Here is a 22736-nt window from a genome sequence, read left to right as displayed (position 1 = left end):
TTGCTTACTGCTTGTACATGATATAGGGCTTTGGTTAGCCCCAAGGGTTTGACCCTGGCCCTTGTACATATCTTATACTTGTTGTTAGATGAACTGATGACTTAATTACTTGACTTCATGCTGAATATGATCTATTGCTTATATACTATGATGAGGGTCCAGTCGCCAGTAGTCAGCCAGTTGGCCTGCTTGTTAGGACAAATAATCATAAAGATGTGGACTTTAATGCTGCGCTTTTGCTATGGCTGATGCCCTGACCACTGCTGGCCACACCTTGCTGCTGCTGACAGGCCAGTGAGTCCCCTGTAGGCTGCAGACAGCAGGCTGAAGCCCCCTTAGGCCGCTGACAGGGTTCCCAACCCTATGGTCCATGATGACCATGCTGATGATGGTGGTTATGATGCTGATCCTGTTGATGCTGCTGCTAATACTACTGATGATGAAGTTGACCATGCCAATGACGTGCTGCCTATGCTGATGGTGCTATAGACCAAGATGATGCTGAGGGTGATGTTCCTGATGCTTCTACTACTGACACTGCTACACTAATTAGGGATTAAGACTATTCTTGCACAGGGTTAGCCATGGCAAGGGCGTGCCCGTGACATTCCCTTCTGCTAAACTTGATGACGGGGTGGAACCCTGGCATCCTTCCTCCCTGGACTTGACCTTTAAACTGCTACTGCTTTTTCTGACTTTGACTTCTACTAACTCATGTTTTTGCTTCTGAACGCCTTCACTCATCATCTCCACTTCCAAGTCTTGGATGAAGAACTGAGCATCTGTTTACTGTTGTCCCCATGCCTGCTTTCCCTTAACCTTGACACAGCGTCGGGTCACCTGCATGAACTGATCATGCCTGTTGCTAGGCCTTTGGAACTGATCTGAGAGCTTACTGAGGTACTGGGTTTGCGTACCTACCCTCAGGGACTGCTTCCTCTAGCTTCGCCTGTTTCCTTGCTGTACTGATCCACAACGCTAAGCATGATTAAGAACATTGATGCTAATTACTTATGATTAAGACAGAGGAGAGAGGAGAAGAGAGAGATTAGTGTTTAGGGTTTTCTTGATTACTATGGTACAAAAAGGTAGGTTATAGCTTGTACATAATGTAGGGCTTTGGTCAGCCCCAAGGGATTGACCTTGGCCCTTCTACATATCTTCTACTTGTTGTTAGATGAACTGATGATGAACCAATGACTTTATGACTTTACTTTATGCTGAATATGATCTATTGCTTATATACTATGATGAGGGTCCAGTTGGCCAGTAGTCAGCCAGTTGGCCTGCTTGTCAGGACATATAATCATAAAGATATGGACTTTAATGCTTTACTTTTGCTATGGCTGAGGCCCTGACCACTGCTGGCCACACCTTGCTGCTGCTGCTGACGGGCCAGTGAGTCCCCTGTAGGCTTCCGACAGCAGGCTGAAGCCCCCTGTAGGCTAAGAACAAATGTGCGGAATGATATGCTTGCGGCACGAGAGAGCAATCAATGCATGGGCCTGAGCATCCCTAGCATCCCAAGTAAGCTGCTGCTGAGTAGGAGGAAGAGGAGGAGGTGGACTTGCAGGAGGATGAGCGGGAATCACTTCACCTTCCGCTGGAGCGGGTGCAAGAGGACGCTCCTCAGTGCCATCCACATACAACCATACATTTTTGACAACCAAAACATGACGCATCATATAAGCCCACATAGGGTAGTTGTCCCCATTGAGCTTGTCCTCTTGAGATAGCATTCCAAAGAGGTCATTATTACTGTTGGCCATGATAGCACAGCAAATCTGTCACAAGTCACCACGAGTATGCAATGCCCGGCAAAACCGTAAGAATGCGGGAGATAAATAGCAGGATAACCAATGGACTGAAAGGGAACTCCTTCACCACGAGAAATACATATGCATGTCCCAAATCTGCAAGTGTACTGCACGATGATGCAAATCTATCAAAGTGTCCACAATGGCATACATATACTGCAGCAAACCACAAATGTATAGATGTGCCGTGAAAAACACAATCAACTGACACGTGTAAGAGCTACAAGTGCTCAAATCCTTGCAGATCAAATGTAAATTGGTCGAATGCTCCAAAAATGGGCTTAATGTAGAAAAGCCCTAATTTTTAGGCAACCAATTAGACCACATCTGAATCGGATCTGCACCTGTAAATTTGCTAATGCGATTGTCACCTGTACCAAGTGCTGCAATGCCCAAAAATTGGGGGAAATGCCCCAATGTCAACCAAATGTGCCTGTAATACCCAAAAATTGGGGAAAATGTCCCAATACCAACCAAATGTGTCTGTAATACCCAAAAATTTGGGGGAAATGCTCCAATGCCAACCAAATGTGCCTGCAATACCCAAAAATTTGGGGGAAATGCCCCAATGCCAACCAAATGTGCATGTAATACCCAAAATTGCCTGCAAATAGTGCCAATTTCTGCAAAATCGAGTCAATTTCTGCAAAATCGAGTCAATTTCTGAAAATCCTCAAATTTCTAGTGCAATTAAGCAGTACCAAATCTGCTGAAATCAATGCCAATGTGTGCCAATGTTGCAATTGTAGGCTCAATGGTGAAAAGCCCCAATTTTTAACAGGCAAAATGTTCAATTTCAGGTCAAAAAATTGCAAATCCCTCAAACCTTGCCAATTTTGGGTAGATCTGAAGGTGAATCTGAAGTTGCTTTGGGCAATGCAGAGCAGGTACATAGGTGCAGTCGTATGGTACAGGTGCAGGTACGGTTGTACGGCGGTACAGGGAGGCTATACGGGCAGGGTACAGGGTGGAGACGGCGGCGGCAGCTGCCCGTGAGGGCGACGGCAGAGGCGGCAGCGCTCAAGGTGGTAGGCGTAGGCGGCGGCGATGGCGTTGAGGCAGGTACGGGCGCAGACGGCGGTGGCGGCACACAACGACGTCAGATCTAGACAGGGGGCGCCAAATCTGGGGCGGCACGGGCAGGGCGACGGTGCATAGGCAGACGGCGCCAGATCTGGGGCAACGCGGCCAGGGGCGATGGCGCATAGGGGCAGCAGCGGCGTCAGATCTGGGACAAGGCGACGGCGCAAGATACACGGCGGTGTTGGGAAGAGGCGGTACAGTCGGGTGGCGGCGTAGGTACAGTCGACGGCGGTACGACATGCAGCGCTGTACGGCGGCGGATTTGAGAGGCGACGGCAGCGGCGGAGTGTGGCTGCAGGGCGGCTCAGGGCAAAACCCTAACCCTAAATAGCAAAAATTTTTTTTGCTGCAAACCCTAATGCTCAAGCTCTGAAGGGCAGCAGGGGGCAAACCCTAACCCTAGCCAGGCTCTAATACCAATGTTGGGTAGGAGGGAAGCTAGCCTGCACACACACACACACACACACACACATATTTTTTTTTGGTAATATCCAGTGTAGTATATTTATATGCTCATAAATTTACAAGATGGGAAGTCTCCGAAGCGGAGAGTATCCCAAATGTCAGAAACATAAAGAGAAAAGCTCTAAACAAGAAGCATCCATATCACCCTCATGGCAGGCATCATATAAGGATTGCCGCAATGAGGCTCTGAAGGATTCATATGACTGGTGATTCTGTCGACCCAAGTATGCCAAATTATGCTCACTCCAAATTGTCCAAAGAGTCCAATAACTCACCCAAGAGAGAAATAGTGAGTATTGGGACAAGGACCGCATATATTTGCCAAAAAGCCAGAAATGTTTCCCAAATCTGTGACTCGGGAAACGGAGCCGAAGAAAATCTGAAATTCTCCTGAGGAGGATCCTGGAACAAGGGCAGTTCCAAAGCAGATGAAGAATAGTCTCTGAGGGAGCCTGACATCTTAGCCTCTCTCACACACACACACACACACACACACACACAACCTCAAGCACAGAGAAACGTGAGAGTGCTGGAAAAGATGTACTCAATAATGATATGAAATGAAAGTACTGCTTAACCAAAAGAAATATCTTCCTATCATGCGTGTCGTAGGTAAAATACCTCTATGACTAGCAGAAGGTGGGGCGTGACATTCCTCTATAACCTTTGGACGCATATCCTTCACCACATATAAGCAGTTATCCTTCACAAGATAACCCTCTTTGATCACATAAGAGGCATGCAAGTGACCAGCCATCAAATCAGTCCATATATGGGAAAAATTAGCATCCAAATGATATAAATCACGCATGGTAGTCGTCCCATGTGAGGCCACTGAAACGGTAGCTACATATGGCCTCTTGGACAAGGCATCTGCCACTACATTCTTCTTTCTCGGAGTATGTATGATCTGAAAATGGAACATAGAAAGGAAATTTGCCATTCTCATTTGCTTCTCAGAGAGCTGTGTTTGAGATAAAAAGTACCTCAAGCTTTGGTGATTTGTCTTGATTACAAATTCAGCCCCAAGAAGATAATGCTTCCATATTTTCAAGGCATGAATTACAGCCAAGAGCTCTTTTTCATAAATGTCCATATGGATCTCGGCATCATGCAATCGACGGCTCTCATAAGCAACTGCATGACCCTCTTGATTTAGGACAGCTCCTATACAATTCCCACATGCATCACATTCCACCGTGAATGGCTTTTGCAAGTCGGGAACAATCAACACGAGCCCACAAATGATAGCATTTTTGAGTTGCAAGAAGGCATCTTGCTCATTCGAAGTCCATTTGAAGGTGGCTTTCTTCTTTGTAAGATCATGTAATGGCGAGGCAATCCTAGCGAAATGTCTTATGAATCGCCTATAGTATGAACATAACCCAAGAAAGCTACGCACTTCATGTACATTTTGTTGGAAATACACGGACACGAAGAGATAGGGACAGAGTGACTGAGAGAGAGAGAGGAGGAAGAGAGTTACACCATATACACTCCTAAAAGACTAGTTTATATTGATTATGAGTTTGTATATATAGGTGAGGTCTAGGTCAAGTTAGGGTATGATATATATAGCTCCAACACTCCCACTCAAACAAAGGTCTCTAGCTGCGAGTGAAAAAACCCTTGGGGAGTACAAGGGAAAAACCCGAGCCCCTATACATATATATCATATACCAAAGATCAATGTGCGTAATGTGAAAGAGTATCTACAAGGATACAAAAATACATTTTATACAAGTTTAATTATTCAGGGTGTAAGTGTGAAAAGTATTAATCTCCAAAGCATGAAGCTACAACAACTCCAAGTTCTCCACGTTATGATGTGAATCGAGCTTCACTCAGTCCTTTGGTGAATATATCTGCAATCATTTGATCTGTGGGGCAATGCTCAATCATTATTGATCCTTTCTTTACTTCATGTCGAACATAATGATAATGAATAGCAATATGCTTGGATTTGCTATGTTGAACATAATCCTTGGCAAGACTACTGGCACTTTGATTGTCACATCTAAGTGGAGTACTTGACGATAATGGATGTCCAAGATTAGCAAGTAATTGACGAAGCCATACCAATTCACGAGCTGCTAAAGATACAGCTACATACTCAGATTCGGTTGTAGAGACTGCAACACAACTCTGTTTCTTGCTAGCCCAAGAAATTAAGCAACCATTAATAAAGAAACAATTTCCACTTGTAGATTGCATAGACGAGTGAGAACTTGCCTAGTCAGCATCTGAATAACCAAGAAGACATAAAGAATCCGAGGGAGAGAATTCTTGTTGGCGGCGATAGATGAGTCCAAAGTCTTTAGTGCCTTTCAAATATTTAAGAAAATGTTTGGTTGTAGTCCAATGCCCAATAGAAGGAGAAGCAAGATGTTGTCCCAAGAAATTAGCCGCAAAGAGAATATCTGGTCTGGTGTTTAAGCCAACAAATTGTAAACAGCCTATGAGATTAGCATAAGGTTGATGTGGGACTAATGCTTCGTCATGAGTCGTAGCTATATACTTGGTGGAGCTTACAAGACATGGAGTATTTGCAGAATAAGCATTGACCAGACCAAACTTTTCAATAATACTATCAATGAATTTTGATTGACGAAGAAACAAGATACCTTTTTGGCGATAGCGTTGAACTTGAATACCAAGACAAGAGTGAGTCTCACCAAGATCCACCATTTCAAAAGCCGATGACAAAATCTTCTTTATGAGTTGCATAAAGTCAAGATTATTGGAAACAAGTATGGTATCATTGACGTATAGAGCAAGAATAACAAATAGAATACCTTTGCGCTTGACATATATATTAGGATGAGAGAAACAAGAGATAAACCCTTTCGATGTGAGGAAGAGATCAATTTTGATATACCAAGAACGTGATGCCTTCTTTAAACCATAAAGAGCGCGATAAAGACGACACACAAGATGTTCCTTACCAGAAATTGAAAATCCTTCTGGTTGTTCCATATAAATCTCTTCTTTGAGATCACCGTTAAGAAAAGCAGTTTTCATATCCATTTGATGAATCTTCAAATCAAAATGAGTAGCGAATGCCAAAAGGACACGTATGCTAGTCATGTGAACAACATGGAAAAATGTATCATGATAATCAACACCTGCAACTTGTGAGTATCCTTTTGTAACCAAATGAGCTTTGAACTTATCAAAAGATCCATCAACCTTTGTCTTTGTTTTATATACCCATTTGCACTTGATAGGAACACGATCAGGAGGCAAATCAGTAAGAACCCATGTACCTTTGGAAATCAAAGAATCATATTCAGCTTGCATACCAGAGATCCTTTTGTGGAGAAGAGATAGCTTCTGTATAAGCTGCCGGATCTTCATGAACATTCATAGCATCATCAAAACTGTCATCATAGACATGATTTGAACCATGTTCAATATCAATGGGAAGATCAATGTATATATCAAGATTATCACTAGAATCCTTCGTAGAGTCTTCAGAATCATTCATTGGAGAAGAAGGATGCACAACATCTTGAGAGATACAATGATTATCAAATAGAAAAGGAAAAGCAGTGAGTAAGGATTGTGTATCATCAGAATCCTTAATATCCTTTAGAATTATCAAAATATCCAATAAATATAACTTTCAAACCAAGAGGATCCAACTTTTGTCGCGTTTCTTTTGGCACGTGAATTTAAGCAATGCATCCAAAGGTGCGAAAATGTGATACAGAAGGAGTTTTGTCCAAATTATAATGGGAATCTTACCAGCAGGTGCAGTTATTGAAAGATGCTTTTGAACAAAGACTGTTGTTGGAAATACATGAACACGAAGAGATAGGGACAGAGTGACCGAGAGAGAGAGGAGGAGGAAGAGAGTTACACTATATACGCTTCCAAAAGACTAGCTCATATTGATTACGAGTTTGTGTATATAGGTGAGATCTAGGTCAAGTTAGGGTGTGATATATATAGCTGCAACACATTTTGCAACTCTGGCCGATTCCGAATGGTTTCAATCTTAGCAGGATCCATTCTTGCACCATCTTTGGATACAATGTGCTCCAAATAGTGTATCTATGAGAGAAAGAACTCACATTTCTTAGCATTTATGAAGAGTTCATGCTTTCGCAACTCTTCAAACACTGTAGCCAAATGAGTCTTATGCTCTTTCTCATTCTTGGAGAAAACCAAGATATCATCAAAGAATACACCTGTAAATTTATGATAGGGTCGAAATATCATGTCCATCATACGGTTGAATATTGCCGGGGCATTGATAACCAAAACCTGTCCTGAATGTGGTTTTATGGACATCCTGGGATACCACACGAATTTGGTGATAGCCACTCTTTAAGTTTATACGGCTGAAACAAGCCGAGCCATCAAGCTTATCCAAGATGTCATCTATGCGTGGTATTGGAAACTGGTTATGGTGTGCTTGTTTAAAGCTCGATAATCCACACACATGCGGAATGATCCATCCTTCTTTTGCACAAGAAGCACAGGAGAACAAAAGGGTGAGGAGCTTGGCTGAACCAAACCCTTCTCCACAAGCTCATGAACTTGCTTCATGATCTCCTCTTGTTGTACAACACTCACACGATATGCAAGTTTCTTAGGTGGGTAACTACCCGGCACAAGATCTATGCGATGATCCTCGGGCCTATCAGGAGGTAGTTCTCTTGGCAATGCATCGGCAAATTAATCTTTATACGCATTAAGAAAATTCAGCCTATCTTGAGTCAATACATCCACATTCACATGACTTTGTTCAATCTTGTCGTCATGAACAAAAACCAAATACACGGAAAGACTCTTTTTCATTGCCTTATTAATTTGGATGTGAGATACAACTAGGATGGAATCCCTCTCTTTGGCAGCATCAATGACATGCATGCGACCTTTATGCATAAAAGTGATCCTGTTGGTTTTATACTCTTTGCGGGGCTCAAGCCTATGATGCCAAGGCTTACCAAGCAATACATCACATCCATTTAGAGGAGAAATCAAGAAATGCTCATGACCCAAATAGCCCTATATATGTATGCACAACTTCCCAATAAGAGAAGTCACCTGCACCTCTTTGTCAACAAAAGCGGCCTCTGCCTCAATTTGGGGTCCCATGTCCCCAATCTCTATGCCCAAGGCGGCTGCCATTTGTGTAGAGATGAAGTTATCCGTCGCACAATCATCAAACATGAATAAAGTAAGCCGATCCTTGATTTGTCCCCAAGCTTTGCATACCACCCTCACTTTGCCGTCATGCTCAGTGTTACCTTGTACATCGGGAATGGCATGCACATTAGCCTTGGGTGGCTTATCCTCTTGCTTTTGCTTGCGAGTAGGCCATTGCCTAAACATGTGCTCTTTACTACCACAAGAAAAGCATTTCCCCTCTTTTGTATATTGCTCCCTTTGCTTGGGAGTCAAGCGAAACCTGTTCTTCTTTGGTCCAATGTCCTTGGATGGGGTATTTTCAGCTTCACCTCTCTTTTGGGCTTCCTGAAAGTTCTTTTTAGGTGTCTGTCTACCTTTTTGCAAGTTTGGGACAACCCTCTCTTTACCCTTAGAAACTCCATGATCCTGCTTAATTTTAAGCACCAATTGCTCCGTAGCAAGAGCAGATGCTATGAGCTACTGAAGGGTGTGTTTCGGGTGCAATTCGATGGTCGAACAGTAAGCTGGTTGCAACCCGGAGCGAAACTTCCTTTTCTTTTCATCTTCGGAGAGTTGCATTAAGGGAGTAACTTCAAGCAAGACTTTCCAAAATTTGTTTACATATTGTTGCACATTCTCATTGTCTTTTTGCCCACTTTTGTGTGAGATTTTGCTCCGCATTTAGAGGCAAAAATTGGGCATAAAATCTGTCCTTGAACTCTTTCTAAGTACAAATGGGATCTTTGGTGGTCTTTTCAGTGATCTACCAATGGGCAGCTGTCCCCTTCAAAAACATGCTTGTATGACGAATTTTAGACTTCTCAGTAAAGTCCTCATCACTGAAAGTTATGTCAAACTGAGCCACGAAAGCAAGCACCTTGGAGGCATCATACTCTCCATGAAAGGCATCAAACTTCATAGACTTGTCTCCTGCCTTAAACTCCTTGAGCTTTTTGGCATGTGACTCATGTTCTTGCCTCTTTCTCTTCCCTTTATCCAATGGAGCAGCCCTCTGTACTGGGGGCTTCAAGAGCAACCAAAGATGTTTCACGAGGCACAGCGGCATGTGCATTATGAATTTGTGGCCTAGATGCATGTGACCTCCCTGAATGATGCAATGTCTCACCACGAGACAACTCAATGGTCAAAGTCTTTCGGCTTGTATGCCGACCACTCTCTCCATAATAAACATGCTTTGAATCCACAAGGCCATCATGTCGCCCACTAGCTCCAACATGCACATATCTGTTTCCTCTTGTCCCATGAGGAGTAGATGCATGGCGAGAAGTGATTGATACCTCTTCCTTGTGCACAAAAGATGTTGGGTCTCCATGCTTCAAACGAGGCGGATTCTTGAACATTAACTCCCTATCCTCTCCTTCTTTGAGATCACCCTTTCGGATGAGATAGGAGAGTGCCAACTCCCTTGGCTTCTTGCCCACTTCACGAGCCATAGACTCAATGGTCATATCCACCATAGCATTAGCTTTCCTTCCTTCAATGACACTTTGTACATGGGGATCTTCATGCAAAAATTTCAGCTCTTGCTCCTTTGCATGCAAAAGCTTCTTCATGTGTTCCAATTCAGCCCTCAATGCATTGGCTCATCCTCATGCATAGGCTCTTTTCCATGGGATGGCTGTCCCATCAAAGCACTGTCATAAACTCTCTTAAGAGGCTTGTGCCTTCCATGCAATGCATCAGAATCGCGAGAGGCACTTGATTGACCTCTCAAATTTGGCACTTCCAAAGGGTTGCCTTGGCTGTCCATTGAGTCAAGTGTCTGTGTTTGCTTCCGATCTCAAAACACCGTGTCTCTTCTTGAGAAAGAGAGACGACCGGGCTTTGATACCAATGTAACCGCTCCCTACGGGAGGCCTACAAATTGGAAGATAAAATACACATTATTAGATCACTTAACCAATACAAACAATGGAACAATACTGGCAACATTAAAACTGGAAATGACAAAGAACACTTGACACCATTATTAGGGCCGAAAAGGACTGTCCCCTCCCCCTCAATATAGTTTGTGTTTCTTGGAGTATTTATATGTACAAGTATTCAAGGGTCCCAAGGCTAGATTTCTCCATAACATGGAGTGAATACAATTGAAAACAATAAGATTTCTGTCGATGAAGAATCGGTTGTCGGAGTAGACTAAATTATAGGCAGTCTCCCACCTTCACTGGCTGAACACCCGCCCCTCACTGGTCTTCCGGGACATTGCACTAATAGGCACGCCTGTACGAACACGTGGCAGGGTGAGGCACCACGGAGAGAGTGATACCTGGTGCTCCCTAGTAAGCTTTGCTTCCAGTTTCCCCCAAACCCCATTGACCTTCATTGGCTCCTCTGAATGTGAGGGCGCGGTTAGGATACTCACGGGAAAAGATCACCATCTCGGCGGCCTTCCATGGTGAAGGAAACCGGTGGTGATGATTGCGTACACAAGACTTCGAAAAACAACATTTAAATTTAATCTTATTTGAATTTGAATTACAGAAACAAGTACTTGATTTAGATTCAAATTCAGATTTAAGGAGAGGAGACTGTCCCCCTTTAATGTGTTCCTGGTCGGTGCAAACAGCCTTAGTTGGCAGGTACTGATGACAAGCACAAGGGTAGCAACAGCCAACAGGTTGGATGGCGGGTACTGTTGCAGCCACAGGCGAGTACTGATGCAACAGCAGCCGATGGGTGCTGGAGGCGGGTATAGGGCAGTAGCGACTGGGTGCAGATGGCGGGTACATGACAATAGCAGGTGGGTACAGAGGTGTCAGCTGGCGGGTACTGGCAGGAGCAGCCGGTGGGTACGGGGGCAGCAACCAGGCGGGTACAGAGGCTGTAGGCACCAACAGGTTGGATGGGGGGCACATGAGCTACAGGCGGCAGCATAATTGGAGGCGGGGGTGAGATAACCATTCCCCCTCTCAATATAGTAGTCGCCCCCATAGTTGTCAGGTACAAAAAGTTTGATTCGGTACGGTATGTCAAATACGGTCTCGGAACGCACCGCTAAATTTTGAAAATAAAAATACGGTGGAGGTACGGTCCATTTAAAAAATACTTAAAGATATAAATATATATTGTTATACTTAAAAAAGTTGAGGAAGAGGGAGAGGCTTGTGGTGGAGGCTTGAGGAAGAGGGAGATGCCTGAGAGAGCCTCTAGGGGAGAGAGGCTTGAGCCTTGAAGGAGAGCTCGAGGGAGAGGGTTGATCTCGAGCAATGAGCAGTTGTGAGGATGGGGTTGGGGAGGGGCTATTATGTAGGATGTATCATGCATCATGCAAGCAAAGGCAAGCAAAGGACCAAAGGCTAAAGCCTAAAACAATCCCTAAAACGCCCAAGAAACAGCGAGAAAAACAATAAAAAAAATGGCCTTTAAAAAAGGGAAAAAAAACAGTTGAAAAAAAAACGATCGCGTGGACTCGACCGAACTGGAAGCGAACCGCCCATACTGAACCGAACTGTACATATCAAACTGGACCGCTTGGGCGATGCGCGAACTGGGTGCCGTTGTGGTCGCTCCCTTTCCATCAACTATCCCATTCCCACCATCCACGTACTGGAGAGTATTCTTCCCATGTAATCCTTAATCTTAGATATTATTAGGCGTTACTTATGGGTTTATCCTTGGGCACTCACATTAAAAGGTGTCCATCCATTATTTTTAATATGCGTGAACACCCAACCTTATAAATATTAAGGTTTACACTACTTTATAGATTTTACATTTGAGAAAGGCCAAAAAGGCAATACTTACCACCTGTTCACACGCCACACCAACTTGTCAGCAAACAGCACATCCACGGTACACTGGGGGCGTCCTCGTCCAGTGTACTAGCACGTCATAGTAGGCAAATACACGAAAACAAGTCATGTGAAAACAAGTTTATGCATGCAAACATGAATGCATGTGCACATGTAATGGACGAAATCTCCCTTTCATGAAACTTGTACAAGAATTTCTTGTCGGGCACAAAACTAGCGCGACAGAAATGTGAAGTCTTGGTCTTCCTATGGAGTGACAGTCCCATACGCAAAACACAAATAGTTCAATGGGTAAGACGCAATCTTGGTCATACACGGGTGGCAGCAAATAGGCTCCGTCCATATGGCCCAATACTAGTCACACACGGGTGGCACAAAACTGGTTCCCGTCCATGTGACACAAGATGATGACTGACCTTTTCACATGGGACATTGGCTTGGCCACATTTGAACATGGTACAAATCTGGCCACTCTATGGAGTGACAGTCCCATAGGCAAAACACAAATCCTATCACGGGCCTTCCTATGGAGTGACAATCCCATGGACAAAGCTCGGCACAAATATCAATCCTACCATGGAGTGATAGTTCAATGGATAAGACGCAATCCTGGTCATACACGGGTGGCAGCAAAGAGGCTCCGTCCATATGGCGCAATACTAGTCACACACGGGTGGCACAAAACTGGTTCCCATCCATGTGACACAAGATGATGACTGACCTTTTCACATGGGACATTGGCCTGGCCACATGTGAACATGGTACAAATCTGGCCGCTCTATGGAGTGACAGTCTCATAGAAGTGGCTCCATAAATGGAGATGGACCAAATGGTGACATGTCCACACCAGCCAAGAAACGGGGATTCCTGGCCTCCAGTCCACGTTTTTTGCAACCTAGGAAGAAGGCATGGGAACACGGACCATAAGGTTCGCACATGGAAAAGCACCAGTTTTGGTTAAAAAGCAAAGAAAGCAAAAAGTCAAACTCGGTTGATCGTGAGCCAAGAGCACCACTGGCAAGAGGAGATTGAGCTGGGCCAAAAAGCAAAAAGCCGCTTTTTTAAAAAGCAGCTCTAGGGCCAAAAAGCAAGGCCCTAAATTCAAAAACGCAAAGCACAAGAACTTTGAGAAAAGCTGGCCATATTAGAATAATATTTATTGTATATAGTGAAAAAGATAAAAGCAAAGTAAAAGAGGAAAGCAAAGCAAGAGCATAGCTTTTTGGCAAAAAGCAAGGCTCTCTTCAAGTATCAAAGAAGTATGAATCTCACTTGATCTTCATGGTGGAAGAGTGAAGTTCATCAACATCATCAATCTCATCAATTAAAGGGCGGAGATCACATCACCATCACCACCAAGTTTTGGAGCTTGGAGTTTTCTGCTACTGCCTCTCTCTGCTTGCAGCCGCCTGGGCGCCACCTCCAATGCCGGTTGAGAACCGCCGCCTGCAGCCAGCCACTGCCACCTGCACCTTGTTGCTGTGCACCGCCTACAGCTTGTCTGCGCCTGTGTGCCACCTGCCATCTTCCGCACACAGCACCGCCGCCTGGCCACTACCTGCTGGGTTGTGTCACCTGTTAGTGCCACCCGCAGTTCACCCCTTCTGCTGCCTGCAGCCACCGCCGTCTGCCTGCTATACAGGCTGCCGCCACTTGTTGAGTGCCATGCCTGGCTGTGCTGTTGCTGCCGCCACTGCCTGCTGGCAGCTCTGCCTCCACCACCTGAACGTGGACCAGCACGTGGCTGCGCCTCCTTTCTCCGCCACTTGGCTGCCTTATCAGCGTCGCCTGACCGGCTGCCACCACCAGCTGTGCTGGCCATGGTCGTTGCCAAGGTGACAGAATCATCGTTGTGCACCGCTGACTGTACTACTAATTACCGTTTTGTCGTGGACACATCGTGTGTCACACACATCTGTACAGCTTGTGGACTGTTTCTTCTCCAGATTGGGCAACAAACTTTAAGTTTATTGTCATAAGCTCCATCATCTGCACTTGTCTCCTGTGCACCTTGTGTGCAAGCTTGGATTTGGATATTGGATCTAGTACTGCCCGGTGAGATATTCTTGTGGGTCATCCCCATGGTGTGCTCGGCATCAGGATCTCGTGCGTCAACATCGACTATGACTTGGGTTTCTACATTGCCATATTTGTTTGATTTTGTATTCATTGGTTGTAATTGATCTTGGCTTGCAAGCCCGTGGATTGTTCTTGAATAAAGTCCTGAAAAGGGGGCGGGGCCTATTCCCCGCTCAGTGTGTGTACTATGCAAAGTTCCTTGAACCTTTCTCTCTCCCCCTCTCTCTATCTTCTCTCTCTATATTCCTATCTCTTGGATATGTATCTATTATGCACAAATTGATTCTGATTTGAATGATAAACAAAGTAAAATACTGTATTAAAGAAGTGATTACCTAGTGTTTTTGTTGCATTTGTCCTAAGGCTTTCTTGAATAGAGAGGACGTTATGAGTAATAATGAGTCATGCCCCTTGTGTGGATATGTGACTCTTGAGTGAATATGTTTGTCTGTTCAAGTTAACTTGTCACATGGGTTGTGCTAATAGTTAGATAGTAATCAAGGACAAATCATGTGATTCTGTAAAGGACCACTTAGAATCCCACGTTAATAGGCAATGCTTAACTGCTACATACACTGCACAGCAACAGTGTAAAATCAAAGGCAAAGGTAGAAACATGATAATCACCATCATAAACCATGAAATAAATCACCGGTGCAAGTAGAATGCAATTATGCACAAATTGATTCTGATTTGAATGATAAACAAAGTAAAAAGAATTAAAGAAGCGATTACCGAGTGTGGTGTTGTTGCATTTGTCCTAAGGCTCTCTTGAATAGAGAGGACGTTATGAGTAATAATGAGTCATGCCCCTTGTGTGGATATGTAACTCTTGAGTGAATATGTTTGTCTGTTCAAGTTAACCTGTCACATGGGTTGTGATAGTATCATAGTAGTTAGATAGTAATAGTAATCAAGGACAGCCACTCAGAATTCCATGCTAATAGGCCATGCTTAATTGCTACATACACTGCACAACAGTTAGCTGATTGGTGGCTTGTTTATGAGCACCACGGTGGGGATTGGGACCAAGGTATGGGGCATGCTTCCTTGGAAGGCTATGTTGAGCTTTAAAAGCACTGCTTCTTCTCGTCTCTTCAGGCTATGTTAGTATTTTTGCTCAGCCTCAACACTTTTCTGGCCTTCAATGCATGATAGCTTTATCTGAGCCATACACGACCTTCAGCCACATGAACAAGTGGTGCCCATGCAATCAGTACAGCTCTTGGCAACTGTACTACATTGTCGTCTAATCCATACAGCTGGTCTGGTTGTAGAGATTTGTTCACATAGGTGTGTATGCGCAAGTTAGATTGAAGAGGGAAGCAAAATTGTCCAACAACATGAGCTGCTTGTTCTGTATTATATATGCTTAGATTCATGTATAAGTTCCTCTGTTCTTTTGGTTGTGTTCTAACTTGGAACACCCATAAGGATGCTTGTTTTATGTTGTTTCTGTTCAGGAAGAATGGTTTTGACTTCATTGAGGATAAAGATGGACCTCCAGGTCAACGGTTGTGCCTGACTGCAGTTCCTTTTAGCAAGAATATAACGTTTGGAGCCAATGGTAAGCTCATGGATGAGATGTTCTTCTTTGCTGGCCAAAGCTATGGCATGACCTTTTTTTCTTAAATTTATTTCATTTTTAAATATATTGAATATTGACAGTACAATTTGTGACTGGAGCGGGTGAGTAGTGTGCTAATAAAGAAGGTTAGAGTTGAGATGGTTAATTTGATTCATTATTTCCTCAAGGTTTACAGATGTATATCCACCTCAGTGCTCAAATTTTTGTATAAATGATTATGCTGAGTTTATGTCACTTTTCGGAAGGTGAAGGACAGGGCCAGAATGACCACCTCCTCTCTCTTTCACTCCTATAGTGCTCCCCTGGTTTTTTAGTCCTGAGCCGCTGCAGCTACTACTACTCTGGTTGTGGCCCATGCAGTGGATGCCGTTGTAGTGGCCGCTGGCATGTAGACTGCTCGGTACCCAGGCATTGAGGATAAGGATGGACCTCCAACAGTTTTGCCTGCTGATGGCAGTTCCTTTCAGCAAGAACATAATGTTTGGAACCAGTGGTAAGCTCATGAATGGGGATGAAAGGTGTACGTCTTTGCCAGCTGAAGCTATGGCATGACTTTTTCCTTAACTTCATTTCGTTTTTGGAATATGTTGCATATTGACAGTGCATTGTGTGATTGGAGCTGTAAAGGTGAGTAGTGTGCTAATAAAGAAGGTTAGAGTTGAGATGTTTAATTTGATTCATTATTTCCTGAAGGTTTACAGATATATATCCACCTCAGTGCTCAGATTTTGTACATAAATGATTATGCTCAGTTTAAATGGATGCCCTTTGTAGTGGCCGTCAGCATGTACTGCATGGTACCAAGACAGAACAACGCTTCTCCTTGCATGGATGGCTTGCATGTCATTTTGGTGGCAGCTTGTTCTTCACCTCTGGCTGCCCACTATGGCAGCCATTCCAACTTCCCCAAACAAGGCCATCATCAGCTGCTGAGGATGATCTCAGCGTCTCTCAAGCCAGCCCTCACCGAGTTGCCCCGACCTTTGAGGTGAGGAGAGACTCCTCCAGCCCTTGATTTGGAACCCCTTCTTCAGGATGCCCAATGGTCACTTCCCTGTGCACTTGCTCCCACATTGCGTGGAGCCCCTCAGCACTGGTCTCGCTCAATCTTGCTGGGAGAGTAGGCCAGCTTCAGGATGCTCCCCTGAGAGACACACGACAGATGCCTTGCGGGGATCTCATCCCCCCTCCCCCTCCCCCCCTCCCCCGCCCCCAAACCCCTGCAGGCCCCAATTGGTGGACCCTCTTTCAGGATCCTCCCCCCCTCAATGACTTGGTGCCTTTATTTGCCAGGATTTCCCTCTAGCCATCATCGGTTCTGATGTGGGGCCCACACTCATTTTCTCTGTTGGTCCCAGGGTCGGCTGTCCCTCTCTCCCATAGAGGACTACAGCGGTGGATCTCTTCAGCAGGTGAGGATTCTTGGCTTTCATGATAATCAGTGGCACGTAGACCCTCCTCCGGCCAAGGTGGGCCTGTGACAGTTCCTGGCGTCTATGGCTCTAGGAGAGCCGGCCTTTGGCTTGCGTCCAATGGGATCTAGGCAAGTGGGAGTGGCAAGACCCCTTCAGCCTAGAGAGCCTGACCACCCCCATTTTCATTACTCGATGAGGATGGGTTGCATGATCCAGATTCATGAGATTGATAGCAACCTAGTACCGGCAGACCACTGGGCAGCCCAAGGCATCTCTTCCGAAGGAGATTTTTGGAAGCTTCTATGGGGTAGTTATTGGCCTAGGAAGGTCACTCTCTTCCTCTAGCAGTTAGCCCACCGCTGCCTTGCTCTCGGCATTAGAGGTCGGTTGGCACAGTGCGTACGATGCAAGCCACCTCACAGAGCCGTAGTGGCATTGTTTTTGGGACTGTCCCAAATTGCAACAGGTTTGGCAAAGGGTCCTTCACCTATACACGTCGGTGCGGCAGGCATTGTGTACTAGCACTTGGGGGGCAGTAACCTGGGTTGTTTGACTGAGAACGACCCCTCTCTTTTCTACCAGGAGGGAGCAGGTGGGCAGGCCCTTTGACTTTTCTACAAGGAGGGAGTAGGTGGGCAGGCACTCCGACTCTCTCACTGCAGGATTGATACAGTTCCCACTCCTGAGAGATCGGCAGAGCCGTGGTGTCCGGGCACCAGCTCAAGATGGGAGAACATCAGCAGCTTAGCTGCATGTCATATTTGGCAGGCCCGTTGCTGCGAGGCTATCCAGGGCACTCTCACCCCTCCAGTTGAGTCCATCCGTTCCATTTGGACTGAGATCATTCATACTCTACATAGTTAGTGGGCACTGAGGGAAGCTTAGTGTAACTTGGTTGAACACAATGCTAATCAATACACTTAAATACACTAAGATTTGATGGACACATGCTCAATACGAGAAGTAATTTGCTGAATTGACAAGAGACACACAATGAGCCGGAACGGCCGGCCCCTCCCTCAAATAAAGTATATTGATCGTGGGAGAATCAAGTACACAGTGTCATGGACATTTCTGACTAGATTTCTATACCAATGCATATGAATACAGTATTGCAAACAAGTGGTTGTCGGTGTAGACTTGCAACTCACACTACCCTCTCAAGTGCCCATGTTCCCTACCATTTGCTCTCTATTGTTCCACCAACACATGGTAGCAACAATTTGCAAGAGAGCACGTAGGACAAGAGAACACTACACAGGGTATGTGATCTTGTAATCCGGTTCCTCCCTCTTGCTACTTGCTTCCATATTTAAGCATAAAAGCTTACCAATTGCAAGTAGAGTCGATGATAGCGGAAGTCTTCGCTCGCGATGGACTTCCTTGGAATGATGAGATCTTCGATTTGTCGCATTTCTTCACCGACAAAAGTCTTCAAGAGGATGAAGGGAACCCTGGGAAAGCTTCTCCTATGGTTCAACTTGAGAAAGGAGGGCTGAAATTAGGGTTTTCAGCAAAAAGACCAGAAATTACAGCAATAAAGAGAGCTGTTTTGCTGAATTTCAGTCATTGGGAGTGTGTAGGAGAGTGATTAGCACCCGAAAACACTCTTGGAAGCTTGGGAAACACCTTAGCAAGCTTGGATATGGAGTTGGGAAAGAGAAAGTGCAGAAAATACAGCCCAAATGTCCTCATGAAGGAGGCCTCTATCTCTAGAGAGAGGAGGAGTGAGATGGTGAGTTGTCCAGTATAAGTGGCAGGCAGGTGCTTTGTGGAGTAAGCTAGAGAGGACATATGGTTGGTTACTTCCTTTGTACAAAGGGGATAAGGTCTGGGCGGTGGACATTGGGTTTTGTCCACTTCGGGACATCAGTGTGTGAACACCGGGCTGGTCATAATTTATAAGTGAGTTTTGGTCGCCCAAAACTTAATGAAGTGTGTACACACTCATTTATAAATTAGTGTTAACTTCTAAGGCTAGGTTTATGACCAATACTTACCACCTGTCTGGTCAAGCAAGCATGAAAACAGCATGCAGTTTCGATTGCAAGCAAGCACATAAAGATGCTATGCAATGCAGCATTGGTATGGACAATTCCGGTTCATGAGACTATACCAAAATAGACGTGCTCCAGGCAAGTACACGAGGTACCAGACCCAATGGAACACCAATCCACTGGGCATTTCCGGATATGTACACAAAGGCACAAGTCCCAATGGAAAGCCAAGTCCATAGTATCACATGAGTGGCATCAATCCCCGGCCTATACAACTGCCATGGACACCAATCCAATGACAGTATCACATGAAAGCCAAGTCCACAGTATCACATCAATCCCCGGCATATACAACTGCCATGGACACCAATCCAATGTACATACATGATGAGAAAGCACGGGTGGACCAATTGGGTGGCCAAACGGTGACACTTAGGGGGGTCGGATCGCATGCATCGATGGTGAGAGGCCTTCTTGCACATGTGGCACACAGGTCCCTTTCTCACCGATCGGGCCAGTGAGAATACTTGGGATTACAGGTCGCAGGTCTGGCTCTTCCAAAACAACCCCTCCTCCCCACTTCCCCCTCCTCCCCGTTCCCCCTCTTTTTCTTGTATGAGGTAGTTTCTCTCCCAGAGCAGCCAGCCATGGAGGGAAACACCCCTCCCCAGTTTGTTCTTTGCCTCCTTTGAGGGTTCTCAGCATGTACATCTAGCGCTTGGGCTTCTTTTCTAACTAATAGAAGGGTCTCTTTCCTGGGAAAAAAAGATCTCCTATTTCTAGCTCATCGAGGCCTTGCAGTGGGGGCATGATTATCCACTAATGGTCAGCTGGTGAGTTGTCGCCGATATGGCGCACTAAGGGAGTGGAAGCGCCACTGTTTATGGGACTGTCCAGTGGCACAGCAGGTTTGGAGGATCTTGCACCTCTTCATCCAGCATTGTGAGTGGCCACCTCATCACCTGGGGTGCAGTCGCCTGGGTGATGGAGAATGGCCTCAATGAGGATGGAACCATTTTGGCACTTGTCTTACCAGTGGATGACTCTCATGGTGTGGCCAACCATGCAATTGTGACTAAGTGGGCTACAACCATGGAGCTCGACCCCACAGGGAGATTACAGTAGTCTAACTGCATTTGAGAGTTGATTGACTGGTTGCCACTAGACCATTGAGTGGGCAACTGCTCCTCTGGCAGAGTCTTTCCATTTCATCCGAACACTGTATCCATGCCCTCTGGGCTGCTGAAAGCGCCTTCAGTGCAGCTTTAGAGTCATGCTGGTGTGTCGGGCAACTTTTTACACTACTGGAGTGGCACACCTTTTTTTGGGAAAAAATGGTGAGTGTATTAGTAAAATAACTGCTGGCAACATATAGACGGAGTTTTTATATACAAATACCTCTAGAGGGGAGCATCAGATTAGGCTCCACAACTTCACCACAAAATTAAAAGCCCACTGAGCACCATATAATTTGTACATATACAATCAAAAGGTTGAGAGCAAGGAGTCACGAAGCCAGAAGCCCAACAGTAAGTAACCCGAAGAGGAGTCCAGCCCCATCCCTCTGCGGTCTTTACCCTTTGAAGGGAGGAAACTTTTAAAGGAGGTGAGGATGGAAATCAAAGTGCCCCACACAACAACATACAGATGTAGGAGCATGGTATCACTGTATGACCACACATTATTGTCACCATGTAGCATCACATGGATACTTTTGCTTATGTAGCCAGTTTCGCACAGTTTTTCCTTTTCTATTGTTCCATATCCATCATGGATACAGTGTACTACCTTTTTGGTCTCATAGACCCTTTGGGTCTTTTGAAGACGTTAATATATCTTTCTTTTTTTATTTCTCTCCATACCATTCAAGATAAGACTTCGTTATCAGTAATTTTTGTTCAACTCATCCTGTCTATGAGTAACTAATCACAAACCCTTTCAGATGTGCAGGAGATGGTATCTTTACTTGCAGAGGAGCCCACAATTGACGGATCCGGTTATGGGCAGACAAGTGTCCAGCCTGATTGTGCTGATGAGAAGCAAGAAACCTGCATCAAATCATTCATACGTCCATCAAGAGTGCGAGCAATGCTAGCTTCACGGGCTTGTCGCAGCTCTATAATGATAGGGGATGCTCTTAGCAAAAAGGAAATGCAAAAGGTAAGATCAGGTGCACCTTGTCATATATTCTAGTTGTGTGCACCTCCCAAGCTAACTTTGTGCATGCTTGTGTGAAAAGAAGTTATCATTTTTCCTAAAGGTTTGAAAGTTTTTGTTGCAGGTCTTAAGCCATCTTGCTGAGCTAGATTCTCCGTGGAACTGCCCACATGGCAGACCAACTATGCGCCATTTGGCAGATCTCACGAACATAAAACAGGGCCGTATGAGTTAAAGCAACTTGTTGAAACTGAACAAGCACTAGATTTGCTTCAGGGTTTGGACATGGAATGGTGCAGCATTGTAAGGTGTGGATGGATGGCAAACGATATGCAAATTTTGTGACTGCTGGCAACTTTGGGATAAAATATCCATGAAGATGCGAGGTTGCTGCAGGCTTTCAAAGCAGGTCTACTTTAGTGATGAGAATATTTTTTACTAGAAGAGTGGGTAATTGATAGAGATGGTGTGATGCTGACAAGGCATACCAATACCATGTAATGTGAAGCCACCCACATGCAACAGATGGCTCCTTATAATATTATTGCTTCATTCAGGAGAGCTCCAAAGCTTTGTTAGGGTGCTAATGTTCAGAGTTATCAAGTCCTAGCTAGTAGGGCCACACATTTGAGGTACTTCTCTTGCACAATATTTGAGCGAACTGAGTTCACGTGATTAAATATTGTGATTGCATGACTGTAGGGCAAGGGTAGGGGCCTCAAGCAAACCACGGCATAAGACAGTGGGACCAATATTGTGACTGTAGGCTAGTACCAGAGGCCTAGAGTAAGTGTTAGGAGTCATGGGTTTGACTGTAGGCTAGTACCAGAGGCCTAGAGTAAGTGTAGGAGTCATGGGTTTCAGAGAACACATGGCATGTGACCACCTATGATTGTCATGTATCCACTTCTTGAAAGTCCTTAATACCCAAGACTAGACATGTGATGTGTATGTTCACCTCATATGTAGGGCCATTCTTAAAAGTCGACCTTACAAGGGCATATTTCATTTACCTTGCCTTCCAAGTGCACATTGACAAAGGACAGCCAACAAAAAAACCTCTTACAGATATAGGATCAAGAACTCTTGGCAATCTATTGCTTTACTTGTTGACCCTTAAAAATGCATACGTGCGAAAGCCAATCAACAAGAGAAACCTTGAAAAAAGTATCAAGAACTCTTGGTGATGAATTCGCTATGCCTTGAAGAGGTCCCTTTGA

The 22736-nt window shown here is 44.9% G+C and overlaps 1 protein-coding gene across 4 annotated transcripts in view; it reads left to right on the top strand.

The window, feature by feature from the left end:
* The window catches only part of PMS1 (DNA mismatch repair protein), a 76169-nt gene extending 54100 nt beyond the window's left edge, over window positions 1-22069 (top strand). For 2 of the 4 annotated variants that reach the window (XM_086783853.1, XM_086783854.1), the window contains exons 10-12: window positions 15823-15926; window positions 21302-21519; window positions 21641-22069. In XM_086783853.1, the coding sequence (XP_086639979.1) occupies window positions 15823-15926; window positions 21302-21519; window positions 21641-21751 (433 nt within the window). In that variant the 3' untranslated portion in view covers window positions 21752-22069. Of the gene's footprint in view, window positions 1-15822; window positions 15927-16192; window positions 16385-21301; window positions 21520-21640 lie in introns of those variants that run through there. The other 2 variants (XR_015263620.1, XM_086783855.1) reach the window with 2 other exon arrangements.
* Window positions 22070-22736: the final 667 nt, after the last annotated feature.

This window comes from Cibotium barometz, chromosome 46, assembly GCF_041138505.1.
Source record: "Cibotium barometz isolate CiBa-2024 chromosome 46, ASM4113850v1, whole genome shotgun sequence".
Taxonomy (NCBI): Eukaryota; Viridiplantae; Streptophyta; class Polypodiopsida; order Cyatheales; family Cibotiaceae; genus Cibotium; species Cibotium barometz.
The sequence above is the reverse complement of the archived record's forward strand: the minus strand, read 5'-3'. Positions and strand labels throughout refer to the sequence as shown.